Source organism: Hemitrygon akajei, chromosome 11 (genome assembly GCF_048418815.1).
Source record: "Hemitrygon akajei chromosome 11, sHemAka1.3, whole genome shotgun sequence".
In the NCBI taxonomy this organism is placed as follows: Eukaryota; Metazoa; Chordata; class Chondrichthyes; order Myliobatiformes; family Dasyatidae; genus Hemitrygon; species Hemitrygon akajei.
Genome location: NC_133134.1, coordinates 144,838,810 through 144,854,857, shown reverse-complemented (window position 1 = coordinate 144,854,857; position 16,048 = coordinate 144,838,810). Strand labels below are relative to the sequence as shown.

At 43.4% G+C, this 16,048-nt stretch overlaps 1 protein-coding gene across 1 annotated transcript in view; it reads right to left on the bottom strand.

Annotated features, from left to right (window-relative positions):
- tm9sf4 (transmembrane 9 superfamily protein member 4) overlaps positions 1 to 8,990 on the bottom strand; it is a 63,351-nt gene extending 54,361 nt beyond the window's left edge. The window contains exon 1 of the mRNA XM_073061866.1: positions 8,758 to 8,990. Coding sequence (XP_072917967.1) covers positions 8,758 to 8,772 — 15 coding nt within the window. The 5' untranslated portion in view covers positions 8,773 to 8,990. The remainder of the gene's footprint in view (positions 1 to 8,757) is intronic.
- Between the last annotated feature and the right edge of the window lie 7,058 nt (positions 8,991 to 16,048).

Genomic DNA, 16,048 nt, shown 5'->3' with positions numbered 1-16,048 from the left:
GCGATCCTGCTCACCGACACCACCCCCAAAACTTGCGCCCAGGCACTGATCGCCACCTGGGTGTCCCGCTTTGGTGTACCGGCCCACATTACCTCTGACAGAGGCGCCCAGTTCACCTCCAGTCTGTGGTCAGCTATGGCCAGCCTTTTGGGGACACAGCTGCACCACACCACTGCCTACCACCCACAGTCGAACGGACTAGTGGAGCGTTTCCACCATCACCTAAAGTTGGCTCTCATGGCCCACCTGCGAGGAGCTAACTGGGCGGACGAGCTTCCCTGGGTCCTACTCGGCATCCGCATGGCGCCCAAAGACGATCTGCACGCCTCGTCGGCCGAGTTGGTGTACGGCGCACCCCTGGTCATCCCCGGGGAATTCATACCAGCCCCAAGGGGGCAAGAGGAAGAACCCGCAGCGGTCCTGGGCAAACTACGCGAGCGGCTCGGTGACCTGGCCCCCATACCCACTTCGCAGCATGGGCAGAACCCGACCTGCGCACCCAAAGACCTGCAGAACTGTAAGTATGTGTTTGTATGACGGGGCGGGCATCGGCCGCTGCTGCAACGGCCCTACGAGGGGCCGTTCACGGTGCTCAGGAACAACGGGTCCACGTTCGTGCTGGACGTTGGGGGGAGAGAGGAGGTTTTCACGGTGGACCGACTGAAACCGGCCCATGTGGACCTGGCGCAACCGGTCGAGTTTCCAGCACCGCAGCGCAGAGGCCGACCTCCCAAACAGGGTCTGGCCCAGACTGTGGGCATTGGGGGTTGTATCGCCGGTTCTGGGGGGGGGGGGGGGGGGGGGGGGTTATGTGGCGACCCATTTCCTAGCACACTCGAACCGGCTCACAATTAGCCAGTGTGCAGGCACAAAGGCCAGGTCCGCAACAAAGGGAGAAAAGCCTGCGGGGTTTGCGAGTACGTGTCTCTTGGAACATCCGCGCCCGGGGGGGGGGGGGATGAGGGAGGCTTTAAAACAAGGCTGTGGAGTTCGAATAAAATTAACTTTGACTGCAGTTTATCGACTCCGTGTCGTTATTTTAGCGCTGCGTGTAGCACACCGCTACAATATTGCCTGGGTGAGAGAGTATTAGCTATAAGAAGAGGTTGGATGAACTTGGATTGCTTTCTCAAGTTCAACTGTCATTCAACTACACACGTGTATACAACTAAATGAAACTGTTCCTCCGGGACCAAGGTGTAAAGCACAGTACATACAGCATATGTAGTTAAAATACTACATGCTGTCACAAAAATATTAGCGCAAGTCCCTGAGTGGCATGGCTTGAAGATTAATGGTGCATGTGATGGGTGTCCTGAGCCACCTTTTTTTCTCTTAAGTATAGGAGGCTGAGAGATAGCCCAATAGAAGTATATAAAATTAAGAGAGACAAGGATAAGGTAGACAGTCATTTTCCCCAGGGTAGAAATGTCTAATATTAGAGGATGTGCACTTAAAGTGAGAGGATAAAGTAAGTTGTGCCTTTTTTATACATACATAGAGAATGACAGGTGCCAGGGAGGTGCTATAAGCAGATAGAAAAGTGACTTCTAGATAGGTGCATGAGATATTAGGGAATGGAATAATACAGACCACATGCAGCAAGAGAGAAAATACACTTTTTCCCTGAAATTTGAAGAGACCCTAAAATGAGGAGAACAAAGGGTGATCAGATTAAAAGAAAATCAAGTTAGTCAAACAAATCCAGAACTCCCTGGATAGCAACAGAGATGCACAGGACAATAATGACAATGACAATGCAGAGTTACAAATACGTATGCAAACCAGATTGATTATAAGTCGAATCACTGCGGAAATCAAAATTAAAATAACAGACAAAGGGAGTATATTAGAAAGTTTTAGCAACTGACACAAATTGAAGTCCAAAAGCATTCTGCAGGCAGATACTTCACTACACTGAGAAGTGATGGTCAACAAGGACAAAAACGGAAACTTGCACATGGATGTTGAATACACTAATACGGTACCAAATGAGTATTTTGAATCTTTCTTCATTCCACATCTGTGAGTGCTTTTAAAGTAATAGCAAAGAAGGTAGTTAAGACTTGGACATATTAAAAAAGAGATAACATGGTTGCTCCAGAAATGTTGGCTGAACCCAAGTACGTACAGTCGGCCATCCTTATCTGTGAGTTCTACATACATGAATTCAACCAACCACGAATCGAGAAAACCCGGAAGCACTCTTCCAGCACTTGTTGCTCGAGCATTGTTTGCCTCGCATCTCGTTCGTTTGCTACTTTGTTCCTGTGAAAAAATGGCTCCTAAAAAGCAATTACGTGGTCAAAGCAACTCCTCAAAGGCTAAGAGGGAGCATAAAGTGCTATCTCTCACCGAGAAAGTAGAAATATTAGACCTTTTGAAAAGTGGCATGTCGCTTTCCGAAGTGGGCTGCAAGGTCGGTAAGAACGAATTGAGAATTCGCACAATAAAGCCGAAAGAAGCTGCATTTCATGGAAGTGTTAGTGCTGCCCCTACAACGCAAAAATGGTCTCTCTGGTTGGTGATAAAGTGCTTGCGAAGACTGAGAAAGCATTAAGTGTGTGGCTAGAGGACATGTCACAGAAGCATATCCTTGTTGATGGCCAAACTATACGTGAAAAAGCTCTTAGTCTCTATGAGCACTACTGTGATGGGGTTGATGAGAACGAGAGAAAAGAGTTTAAGGCTAGTAAGGAATGGCTGGCTATGTAAAGCACTCCAGCCTCAAGAACGTAAAGATCACGGGAGAATCGGCATCTCATTCATTCACTGTTTGTGTTGTGAGCGAGAGGAACATGTACAGTTTTTTTCTTGTCAATATTCCCTAAACAAGACAATGTAACAACTATTTAGATAGCATTTCCATTGTATTAGGTGTTATAAATTCTGTAATCTAGAGATGATTAAAAGTTTTACTCGTTGCTTGATCATTGTTTGCCTCGCGTCTCGTTTGTCCGCTGCTTGTGTTGTGAGCAAGAGGAACATGTAGTTTTTTCTTCTTGTCAATATTCCCTAAACATTACAGTATAACTACTTACATAGCATTTACATTGTATTAGGTATCATAAGTAATCTAGAGATGATTTAAAGTATACGGGAGGATGTGCGTAGGTTATAAGCAAATACTACGCCATTTTATATAAGGGACTTGAGTATCCACGTTTTTGGTATCTGCGGGAAGTCCCAGAACCACTCCCTCACGGATAAGGAGGGCCAACTGTATGATCTTCGATAAGGAACGAATTATGTGAGGAAAATACTTGCAACCACCCAAGCAGCAAGGGGGAGGAGTGTAGGAGATTGGAAAAGTCCTTTGCAGTTAGACAGTTCGTTAGTTTCACTAGCAGCTATCAGTGGGTATGCCACACCTCAGACATGATGGTAGGGAAGCAGTCTGGTCTGACCACTACATCTGCATGAAGTGTATCCAGCTGCAGCCGTTATCAACACACATCAGCTGGGGCTGCATTTGGACTCACTGGGCATACAGGAGGTAGAACGGCAGAGTAGTTTCAGGGATAAGGGCACACCAAATTCCAGTCAGATAGACGGGTGACCACCAGAAGAGGCAGGCAAGTATTGCAGGAGTCTCTTGTGGCTCTCCCTCATGCCAGTCTGAATACTGCTGGTCTATTTGGAGGGAGGGGAAGGGGAAATGGACTCTCTGGGGAGAATAGCAGCAGGACCCAGACCAGTGGCTCCATGCCTGTCAAAATGTAAAACAACATTGGGGAAAGTCTAGGTGAGCAACAGAGATACTGAAATTTTAGTCAGGGGCACAGGCTGAGTTTTATGTGGTTGTAAGCAAGACTCTAGCATGGCATGCCACCTCCCTAATGCCAAGGTCAAGGCTTTCTCTGAGCATCCACAGGAAATTGTGCAAGAGGGTGAGCACTGGTAAGTTATAGTTTAATTGGCAAAAATGACAGGCAGAAAGATAGATGTGGTTTCACAAAGAGGAGTACTGTGCAGAAATCTTAGATTTTTTAATATGGTTTCAGACGGCATGGCCTCCACAGAGCCCTGATCCCATCATCAAGGTGGCCTGGGATTACCTAAAAAGACAGAGGCATGTGAGACAACCAAACTCTGCAGAACCATGGCAAACTCTCCAAGATGATTGGCACAACCTACCAGCCAATTTTCTTATAAAACTGCACAACAATGTACCCAAGTCAACTGATGCAGTTTTAAAGGCAAAGAGTGGTCACACCAAATATTGATTTGATTTAGTTTTGTACTGTTTACTGCTCTTTACAGTAATTGTTTGATATTTAGAAACTTTATTTCATTATTTTTGAAAACATCTTCACTTCACGGATTTTTTTTTACATGTGCCTAAGACTTTTGCACAGTACTGTACGTAGTAAATTTTAAAAAAGCAGGACCTCCAGTATTGTAACTTCAGGATTACTCTCTGTGCCACAGCTAATGAGGCAAGATAGTACAGTTAAATATATGGCCAAGGAGCTGGTACAGGAAGGCTGCAGGTACACAGATCACTGGGCTCTCTTTCAGGGAGAGTGGGGCCCATACAAAAGGACTGGGTTGCACCTAGAATGGAATCAACAACCTGGCAGGGAAAATTGCTATTTATCACCCCTCACCATCTACCTGTGAACCATGCACTTGCATTCCTAAATCCCTCTGGTCCAAACACTCAATGGGCCCTACCTACCTTCACTGTATGTCTTACCATCTCCCAAAATGCAATATCTCAGTTTTCTGGACTGAAAGCAATTTGCCAATCCTCAGCTCATGTACTTAGCTGATCAAGTGCCACCACCCCCCCCCCCCCAGCACCTTCTGTAACTTTTCATAACCTTCTATGCTATCTACACCACCTATTTTAGTATCACACACAAACTTACTAACCATGTCTTGTACAGTCACAGTCAATATGTTAATACAAACTAAAAACAACAAAGGTCTCAGCACCTGAAGCAACATTTAAAGTACTGTGTACAATTATTAAACTAGAGAGAAAAGATTAACCAGAATGGTGCCTAGACTCGGGGGCCTGAATTACATGGAAGAATATATAAACTATATTCCCTAGAATGTAGGAGACTGTGGTGAGACCTGCAGTACAAGGTAATGAGGGGATTGTGCTTTTTCATTGTCCACAGTCTTTTCCTCAAGGAGAAGCTATTAAAAACAAGATTGGATGGGTTTAAGATCAGAAGGGGATAAAAGGGGATATTGGATGCAGCTTCTCCATACAAAGGGCATAAGGTATTTGGAATGAGCTGCCATAAATAGTGGCTGAGGCAGGTTCATTAGCAATATTTAAAAACCCTGTTGAGGTGGTACGGTAGCATAGTGGTTAAAATAATGCCAACAACCCAAGTTCATTTCCACTGCTGTCTGTAAAGACTCTGTACGTTCTTCCGTGACCTTGCGTGTTTTCTCCAGGTGCTCTGGTTTCCTCCAATGAAGTATAGGTTAGTAAGTTACTGGGGTGGAATTGGGTGGCACCAGCTTGGTGTGCCCGAAGGACCTCTTAGCTATAAATAAATAAGCACATAGAGAGGAGGGCTATGTGCTAATTGTGGTCAAATGGGACTAGTTCACTGGGCAACACAAAAGGCATAGGCAGGCTGAGCTGAAGGACCTGTTTCCACACTGACTGACTACTGTTAGGCCAAATGGCCACCAACTGTTCTTTATAAAGAAGGAAACTTGACAGGGTTGACAAACAGAGTTGTTGGTAACTACTTCCACTGGTTCTGGAGTCCAACATCAGTGAGTAGACTTTTGGAAAGGGAAGATAAATGGTAGATTAAATTCAATAATGCTAAAGTCTAAACTGAGTAAGAATCAAGGAAAGAAGAACCAAATGAGCTTTAAAAAAAATCTACCAAGAAAGCTGTAATTAGAGGCAGCAAAACAAATTTGGAAGTCTACAAAATACTTTCCCTGAAAACAAGGAGGTACAGAACTCTTGGAACATAAATCATGAATCGTGCTTGACTACAGAAAGTGAATGCTCTCCATCCCCAAAAATAATCTTTCAAATAGAAAAACTTATCCTTTTAAGTATGGACACTTTCTGGGTTCTGCAGAAATGCTGCCAGATGAAATCGTAAAAGTTGCATTGGTGGGTTAATTAGCTACAGATATTTGATCTTAAACAGATCTTTGTTAGATTAGTATAGGGCTATACTACAGATTTAAAACGTGCTGAACCATAGGAATTGACATACTAGCGAATTTCACCTTGCTATATTATATTTATAAAGAAACAAGGTTCAATTATTGTTGGAAATTCTTCCTGCAGTTCTGGTCCACACATAACAAAATCAATATTGGAACAATGGAGAAAACACAGAAATGTTAGCAGAATTAAGAGGATCCAAGTCATAAAGGAAAGACTGAATTGTTTGTGCCTTGTTTCCATGAAAAAAAAATCTAAAGGCCTTTAAAATTATGGATGTGTTTCATTAAGTCAACAGAGTAATTTCAACTTGTGTGCAAGTCCTGAACAAATGCAGAATAAAAGCTTTTATTTATAGAAAAGATAGTAATTGCATCCAAATGGGACTTGTTCATAATTAAGATCTTGATGTATCCATGAGGAGGAAGTGAATAATAATATAGAGAATGAAATAAACAAAAGCTGCAGACGTTGGCATTCTGAAATAAAACAATGCCGACCAAGCAGCAATCATGGAATAAGAAACAACTTACATTAGAGATCTGAAACCCTTCATCAGATTCCACAGGAACTATTTGACCTGCTCAGAGAGTTTGCAATATTTACCGTTCTTATTAAAGAGTTGATAGAAATTAAGAGCTGGTCCTTAGGCATCCATGTGGAATATGAACTACAGCATTTACTCTAATTTCACCTACAGTTTTATTGTTTCTCTGCTATTATCATGCTGTCGCATTTTCTAAAAATGTAGTTATTGAACACATTATTAAATCCTCAATTACATCTGAATATTCTATGATGAGATCTACTTGGAACATACAATTTCTTTTACATTTATAACCTTTATTCTGAAAATTCTAAAGCCAGTGGGGGGAAATATCTAAATACAAGTCTCAATCCTCACCCTACCTAGTACTGTCATTCTCTTCTAACCTGTACCACATGCAACTGATGGAATATGCAACCAGACATTTAATTGTTAATATTCCCATGCTGTTCTGAACTATGCATGTTACCCTGTCTCTCGTCTCTAAAGAAACAGCAAAGTGACAATTAGTAGTGAAGTCATTTTGCATTCCTACATCATATCTAGTACTTAAAAAGTAAAAACTCCCAAATGAAGATATGGACTATAGTTCTAAAAAAATTAAAAACAAATATGTTTACAGTTAAAAAGCTGAATGCAATCTGGAAACATGTCATATTGCTGGAATCAGCTGACCTGCTACATGGGTGAAAGTTATCAAGCTTTGACTTTTAAAAACATTCAAATAAGAGAAAACAAAGCAAGAGAGATCCTCAAGAGTTAATTTCAAAAGCATACTTAAAAATACAATATCCATGTAATGCAGAATTGAAATCAAGAACTACTACAGAGTGTACTGCTAATGGATGGAAAACTCTAATGCCAAGGAATCACTGGATGCCAATGGTCACTTAGGCAGAAGATAATAGCCTTCCACATATAATCTAGTCATCAGAAAATAAATGATACTTAACCATTTAACATAAGTTAATCAAAACTGTTTAAAAATCACGACTGGCAAGGTTTCATTTTAGAATGCAAGAACTCCAATCAATTAAATACAAGATGATTTTATATGAATACTCAAAATTCATAAAATACCAATTGGTAAGCAGCTTCCAAGGTTGACACAAGTAGATATCAAAATAAGAACACCTACAGAGACAGGCAAAACACCTTTCATAACTTTGACACAAAATACTTATGGATGACATGCTTGTCAACAAGACACCAAAATTATATCAAGAATACTTTTACACATTATATATTCAGTTGCTCTGACACAGATTTGCACATTTAGCAATTAGATGCTAATTTCTAAATTAGACAATCATTTCAAAGAAGTCTGTTTTATTCATTAAATAAAGCACCTACAAACTTACATTTTTTTTCCAAAACAAGATCTAATATTCTCAAGATCTGCGCAGTTATCGTGTTATTTGAATGCAGAAACTAGATACATTTTCGTATTATGGCCAATATTTTCAAGATAATGTTTGGGAGCTTACTTAAAGGCACAATAACTTCTCAAGACCCTTGTCCAAATGTCAAACATTCCAAACTTGGTTAATACTAATAAAAATTCTCAAAAAGTTCAAATCCCGCTGGTAAATAAACATTACACTTCAGAAATGCCACCAGCAAATACCTCTATTAACACGGGGGGGGGGGGGGTAGATTTGAACTGAAATCCTTAAAATTTAAAGTGGCCCATCAAAACATAAACCGAGGAAATGACTGCTAGTAGGTGGCCGACACACACGAGTTGCTGTGAGGGGATTAAACAGGTCAGCCGAGTCCAGCCCGTACCCGCTCTGTCCTAGCCTACAGTAACTCCTGAAGAGCTGCTTCCTTTAACACTCAGCCGCCTGGTGAGAGTCAACAGACAGCTGATATCTTTAGGCCGTCGCCATCTAACGGCACAGCACCACCCGAAACGTGACTCCCCGCCGCTTTGCAGCCCCAGTGCCCCCCGGGGCACAGTCCCATAACCCACCCCCACATCGGATGATGCCAGCCTTGCCCTCCTGCCAACGAGCTGGGGGAGGGGGGAAGACACCTTTACTCTTACCCTCCTCTGCGCCATCTTGGAATCCACGTGTCACACACAACGTCATCGGATGTGTGATCAAGCCCCGCCTCTTACCAATGCAGCCGCTGCTGTCAGTGTTTCAATTCTGGAATTGTTAATTTGGCGAAAGTTTGAGGAAGTTGCTGCTATTAGTTTTCCTTTTCTCTTGAACTGGGCACTTGCAGCTGAGCACAAATCGTAAATGAAAGCACGTATTTAAACTGCTTGTCTGACAGAAGGATTGGTGTTGGAGCAAAGAACCGAGCCTACAGTTGGGAGTTTTCTCTCAGGCAAGAAGGAAGTAATGAACGGGAGGAGGTATTGGTTGAATGGAGGAAGACGAATGGCAGCTTTCTGGGAACCGGAAAGATAAGCGGCCGATTGAAGATTGGCTTCTAAAGTGATAAAGACAGTAGACAGGATTTTTTTTAAAAAGGAAGGAAGATTTTAAGGTTTTGTTGAGTTTTCAACGTGATCCTATTCCTGATATAGAACCATTAGATATAGGAACAGAATTAAGCTATTTGGCCCATCGAGTCTACCCTGCCATTTTATTCCAGCTCATCTATTTCCTTGTCAGCCCTAATCTCCTGCCTTATCCCCATATCCTTTCATGCCCTGACTAATCAAGAAACTATCAATCAGGGACTAATCAAGGACTGACTTCGTCCTGATGAAGGGTCTCGGCCCGAAACATCGACAGTGCTTCTCCCTGTAGATGCTGCCTGGCCTGCTGCGTTCCACCAGCATTTCGTGTGTGTGGCAGATAGAAAACCGTGTTGGGAAATGTATGACAAAGCATTTTGATAAAAGGAATAATAGTGTAGACTATTAACTAAATGGGGAGAAGATTCAAACATCAGAGGTGCAGAGGGACTTGGGACCAAAACTCCCAGAAGGTTAATTTACAGGCTGAGTCTGTGGTAAAGAAGGCAAATGCAATGTTGGCATTCATTTCAAGCAAAATAGAATATAAAAGCAAAGACATAATGCTGAGGCTTTGTAAGACTCTAGTCAGACCACACTTGCAGTATTGTCAACAGTTTTGATCCCCATATCTCAGAAAGGATATGTTATCATTGGAGAGAGTCTGGAGGAGGTTCACAAGGTTGATTCTGGGAATGAAGGGGTTAACATAGGAGGACCATATTGCAGCTGAGGGCCTGGATTCACTGGAATTTAGAAGAATGCAGGGGGATCTCATTGAAACCTACAAAATATTGAAAGGACCAGATAGGGTGGATGTGGAAGATATTTCCTGTGGTGCAGAAATCCAGAACTAGAGGACACAACCTCAAAATTGATGGGCAACCTTTTAGAACAGAGGTAAGGAGGATTTTTTTTTTTTGCCAGAGAGTGGTGAATCTTTGGAATGCTCTGCTACAGATTGGTGGAGACCAAGTATGTGGGTATATTTCAGGCAGAAGTTGATAGTTTCCTGATCTGTCAGGACATCAAAAGATATGGCAAGAAGGCAGGTTTATGGGGTTCAGTGGGATCTGGGATCAGCCACAATAGAATGGCAGAGCAGACTAGATGGGCTGATTGGCACAATTCTGCTCCTATGTCTTATAGTCTTAGGGACTATCAATCTCTGCCTTCAATATACTTAATGACTTGGTCTCCACAGCCGCCTGTGGCAACAAATTCTGCAGACTCTGGCTAAAGCAATTCCTCCTCATCTCCGTTCTAAACAATCATCCCTCTATTCTGAGGCTGTGCCCTCTAGTCTTAGACTCCTCCCCCATTGGAAACATCCTCTCCATATCCACTCTATCAAGGCCTTTCAACATTCAAAAGGTTTCGGTGAGATCCCTCCTAATTCTTCTGAATTCCAGTGAGTACAGGTCCAGAGCCATCAAATGCACCTCATAGCAATACAATTAGACTAACTCAGGATTTTTAAAAAAAAGAGATATTGTGGGCACTAAATCTTTAAGAAACGAAGCACTCTTTGCATTTTTAAACCCATTCTTTGGGCATAAAAGCTGTGGGAGGAAGGAAAATAACACCAAGAAATTATATTGAACAACTGTGTATTTAAGGAGTAATCTCTGGAATGCCTCTTCTAGATATATTCATGGACCAAGTTAAAAATAATTTAGGCGGGGAAAAATTGTGGACATTAAACGTTTGAAAGGGTTTAGTGGTGAAGTTAGAACAGGTAGCTTATCGGTGTCAATTAAATTTGATGGAAAAAAAGTGCTGGATAGAGTTAATTTGGGTTATATGAGTTATATGGTTCAAATCTATGTGCCATCCCCTCTGAGGTGTTTTCAATGCAAAAAGTTTGGACATGTAGCAGTTGTGTGTAAGGGTAAAATTTGTGTGGTAGACATGATGGAGAACGTGATTATGGCAATTGTGGAGAAAGCGTTAGGCTGAACTGCAGCAACAGCAGAGGAAAGCATAGCTCTGCTTATGCAGGGTGCACTGTATATAAGAAAGCTGTGGAAGTGCAGTGTTCAGGTGGAAATGGGCATATCGTACACTGAGGCTGTGCAGAAAGTACAAAACACAGTGTCAATGAAACCTATTAATATATAGAATACAGATAGTTTAAACAGGGTGTGTAAAGTGTATAATAAAGGATTCTCTGATGATAAACTGAATTTTCTCACTTTCATGGCAGATGTGGTAAATTGTACAGTACAAACTAACAGTAGGACAGAAAAAAATTATATTAAAAGCTGCAGAAAAAAAACAAAGATAAAAGACTGAACTATAGAAATTATTAATGATGCCTTACAAGGAGGAATAAATAATATTCAGGCTTTAAAGGAGGATTGGTAATGGTTTTTCTAGTCTCACAATTGAATGCTAGAAGACTGTTATGGTCAAGGGCATAAAAAATTTATTGAAGATTTACCAAATAAACCTGGTGTTATATATGTATAGGAAACCTGGTTGATATCTTGTGTACATTTTAAGATACAAGGTTATGTTGATATAAGATGTGATCACAAAATGGGAAATGGAGGAAGATGGATAGATACTTTATTGATCCCAAAGGAAATTACAGTATCACAGTAGCATTATAAGTGCACAGATATGCAAGCATACAAATATTACAAGAGAAGTAAGAAAGAATAAAAAAATAAGTAACCTCAAACAGTCTAACAGGAGGGGTTCATCACTTCCCCGGCTATAGGTTGACTCATTATAGAGCCTTATGGCTGAGGGTAAGAAAATCTTCAGATAGCGTTCTTTGGAGCAGCACAGTTCTCTTAGACTATTACCAAAAGTGCTCCTTTGTTCAGCCAGGGTAGGATGCAGAAGGTGAGAAACATTGTTCAGAATTGCCAGGATTTTCTGGAGCGTCCTTTGTTCTACCACAGAATCCAGTGTTATCAGCTTGACTCCTATAACAGAGCCAGCCTTTCTAATCGGTTTATTGAGCCTGTTGGCATCACCCGTGTTGATCCCATTGCCCCAGCACGCTACTGCAAAGAAAATCTGTGGTACGTGGGTGGTGAACATATCTGATGTTCTGATGAAGTGAATATATCTGATAGTTTAGTCCAGGTGACTAAATGTGGTAATTAATAAGTAGCAGATACAATCACATTGAGGTTCTTTGTGTAAAATGTTGATAATTTTAAGGACGTGGGACAAGCCAGATAGTATATAAAACTGAGTGAAAATGATGAAGCAGAAATAGCCACTCTGTTACAGAGAGAAAGTCAGAGTGAGTTATATTAAGATGAATAATTCTATAATTGTGCCTGGATCTGTTGTGGTAGACATGAGGCAAGTCATGTCTCACTTGATGTGCATTCCAGAGCTGTTTACCCTTGTGCCACCGTGGTTTCCATTTCCATAATGATTTTCTACACCATACAAATGATAGTAAATGCACTTTTCACCCATTGTGCTGCTACTTTTTTTTGTCTGGCTCTGTGATTCCAACATTCTCTATAGCTTTATTATCATTGACTTTTAGTAATATTTTAAAAAAAAGGAATAACCCAAGATCAACATTGGGCTGGGGAGAATTGTAACCATAAGAGATTCTCTAGATGCTGGAAATCCAAAGCAACACACACAAAATGCTGGTCGAACTCACTAGGTCAGGTAGCATCTATGGAGAGGAATAAACAGTCAAGTATCTGGTGAGTATTATTCGTGATTAAATGTGGACGCATTTACCTCTTAAAATGTTCTTAATTCTATACTGCCGGCTGGTGGCGCTGGACTTCAGGGCAAGGGGTCCTGAGTTCGAATCCGGCCAGCTCCTTTGCACGCTCTCCATCGGGTTGAGTGTTGAGCTAGCAATTTGACCTCGTAAAAAAAACCTGGAGAGGGATGGGCTCCACCAGTTTTCAGATGCCCAAGACACGCCGTACGATGAGCAATCACCAAAATGATGCAAAAAAGTTTGTGCATCGGTGCCCCAACGACTCAGGGTGGGGTGTGTCTCACTCTCACACACACACACACATTTCTATGCTGCTTAAATATTGTTTATATATTAGGGTCATTAATAAGAAATTTAAAATTAATTGGCTGATAGTAATGCAGAGCGAATAGAATTCCTGGTTGCCTCTGGGGTATTGAAAATAAACACATTATCAGACAAAGTATCAGCATTCAAGTCCGCGATGGTTGCTAAAATTTTAGCCTTGGAATGGGTCAAAGGAGTACTCGCTGATTATATACTTCTGTGCTCTGATTCGTTGCTGGTCTGGACATCTATAAAACAGGTACTTCAAACTGTAGGGCAGATTTTCTTCTTGAGATTGGACAGGCTCTGTTGAGGCCTCTATATATGGGTTTAATATGGGTTCCTGCTCCACCCACACTCCCCATCCTTTTATACTGGTTCCTCTCCACTTTCTCTCCATTCCTGAAGAAGGGTCTTGACCTAAAACATTGACTGCCCATTTTCTTCCACAGAAGGTGCCTGACCCGTGGAATTCCTTCATTATTTTCTGTGCTGCTCCACATTTTCCAGCACCTGCTGTCTCTCTGTGTCTCTCATTATGGTGCAAAAACAGCTTGGAAAAGTCATCGACCACAGAGAGTACAAGCTATTGTTGCATGAATGAAGTCACTTGAGAAAAGTACTGATAAGTATGAAGCAGTCTCTTAGTTCGACAAAGCACAATATGGCAGGTATCCTATTGAGATTCTTTTGGAAAGGTATGCCTGTCCCAGCCCTACATCACTTTTTGTGCAAATAAAAATGCAGGACAATTCAAACAAATCCATACTTACAACACTTCCTTTGAAATACACACCCCTTTCACACTTACCTCATTCGCAGCAGACACCCTAATACACACAAATAACAAATTCAAATCAGGGTAGCCTATCCATTGTTCAGGGTTGCATTTTAGATTTAATCTTCAAAGCATATTCAGATCTGAAGGTTGATCACTGAAGTCAATATTCACTTTATGTTCTAACCCCCAAAACGCCCAACAGTCCCTACTCTTGTGCTTCCTAGACAAAATAAATTAGTACCAGGAAAGGCCAACCTTAAGGAAAATCTACTCAAATAGGGCCGCAGGAATGCCTTGCTTCCGAACCCTCCCAATTACTCTATGTGTATCTACGTCTACCTCATCATCCCTAATGGTTACCTTGTGGCGACCCGCTTTCTGCGCAGGCGAACCGGCTCACAAATAGCCAGCGCGCGGGGGGAGACTTTGGAAATGCACCCCTGATGTCATTTCCGCCCGGAGAGGGCGGACACTAGGGATTAAATGCCAGCGCCGCGAAGTTTAAATAAACTAGTCTCGAAACGACTTACCGACTGCATGTCATTATTTCAGCGCTGTGTGTAGCACATCGCTACATTGGTGACCCCGACGGTCCAAACGGGATTTGGAGCAAAGATGACCGACTCTTCATCTGGTCACGCAGTTTCGCTAAAACTGCCGACTTTCTGGACGCTGCGACCACGCATGTGGTTTAGCCAAGCAGAAACCCAGTTCCAGATTCGGCAGATATCTTCTGATTCCACACGTTACTACCACGTGGTGAGCGCCCTTGACCAGCAGACGGCCGCCCAGGTTGCAGATTTCATACAGTCGCCCCCGGAAGAAGGCAAATATGAAGCATTCAAAGCGCTGCTCATTGGGACCTTTGGCCTCTCACAGCGTGAGCGGGGTGCCCGCCTGCTTCACCTGGATGGTTTGGGAGACAGACTGCCGTCAGCATTGATGAACGAGATGCTGACCCTGGCTGATGGACACAAGCCCTGCCTCATGTTCGAGCAAGCATTCCTAGAGCAACTGCCTGGGGACATACATCTGCTGCTGGCCGACGCAGATTTCAGCAACCCCCGGAAGGTGGTGGCCCGGGCAGACGTGCTGTGGAAAGCCAAGAGGAAGAGCGTGGCGTCCGTCGGTCAGATTACCAGGCCATGCGCCCAACAGCAGACCAGACCAGGCCCGGCAGGGGGGCGCACACAACACAGAGGCAGGAGTGAGGAGGCCAGTGAACAGTGGTGTTTCTACCACCAGCGGTGGGGCACAAAAGCCCACTGTTGTCACCCACCCTGCAAGGGCCAGGGCCTGGGCCAGCTGCCACTAATGACTATGGCGGCTGGCCATCAGGACAGCCTCTTGTACGTCTGGGACAAACAGTCAGGATGCCGCTTCTTGGTCGACACCGGAGCAGAAATCAGCATCTTGCCCCCGACGGGGTACGACACCCGCAACAGGAAGCCAGGACCCACCCTGAGGGCCACAAATGGCAGCACGATACGGACCTACGGCACCCGCACAGTGCAGCTGCAGTTCGGCGCCAGCCGGTTCACGTGGGACTTCACACTGGCCGCTGTGGCCCAACCACTCCTGGGGGCGGACTTCTTGTGAACTCACAGCCTGCTGGTCGACTTGCAAGGGAAAAGACTGGTACATGCCGAGACTTCCCAGACGTTCTCCCTGGGTGAAGCCAAGTTGCCGGCCCTACACCTGGACTCCATCACGCTGTCGGACAACGAATTCACAAGAATCCTGGTGGACTTTCCATCGACTCTGGCACCGCAGTTCACGGCAGCAATGCCCAGACACGGGGTTCAGCACCACATCCCGACCAAGGGACCACCCCTCCACGCCCGCGCACGAAGGCTCCCCCCGGAAAATCTCCGCCTGGCGAAGGAGGAGTTCAAGAGGATGGAGGAATTGGGGATCGTACGGAGGTCCGACAGCCCATGGGCCTCCCCCCTGCACATGGTGCCCAAAGCAGCTAGGGGTTGGAGACCATGCGGCAACTACCGCAGACTGAACGAGGCTACAACTCCAGACTGCTACCCCGTGCTGCACATACAGGACTTTGCAAA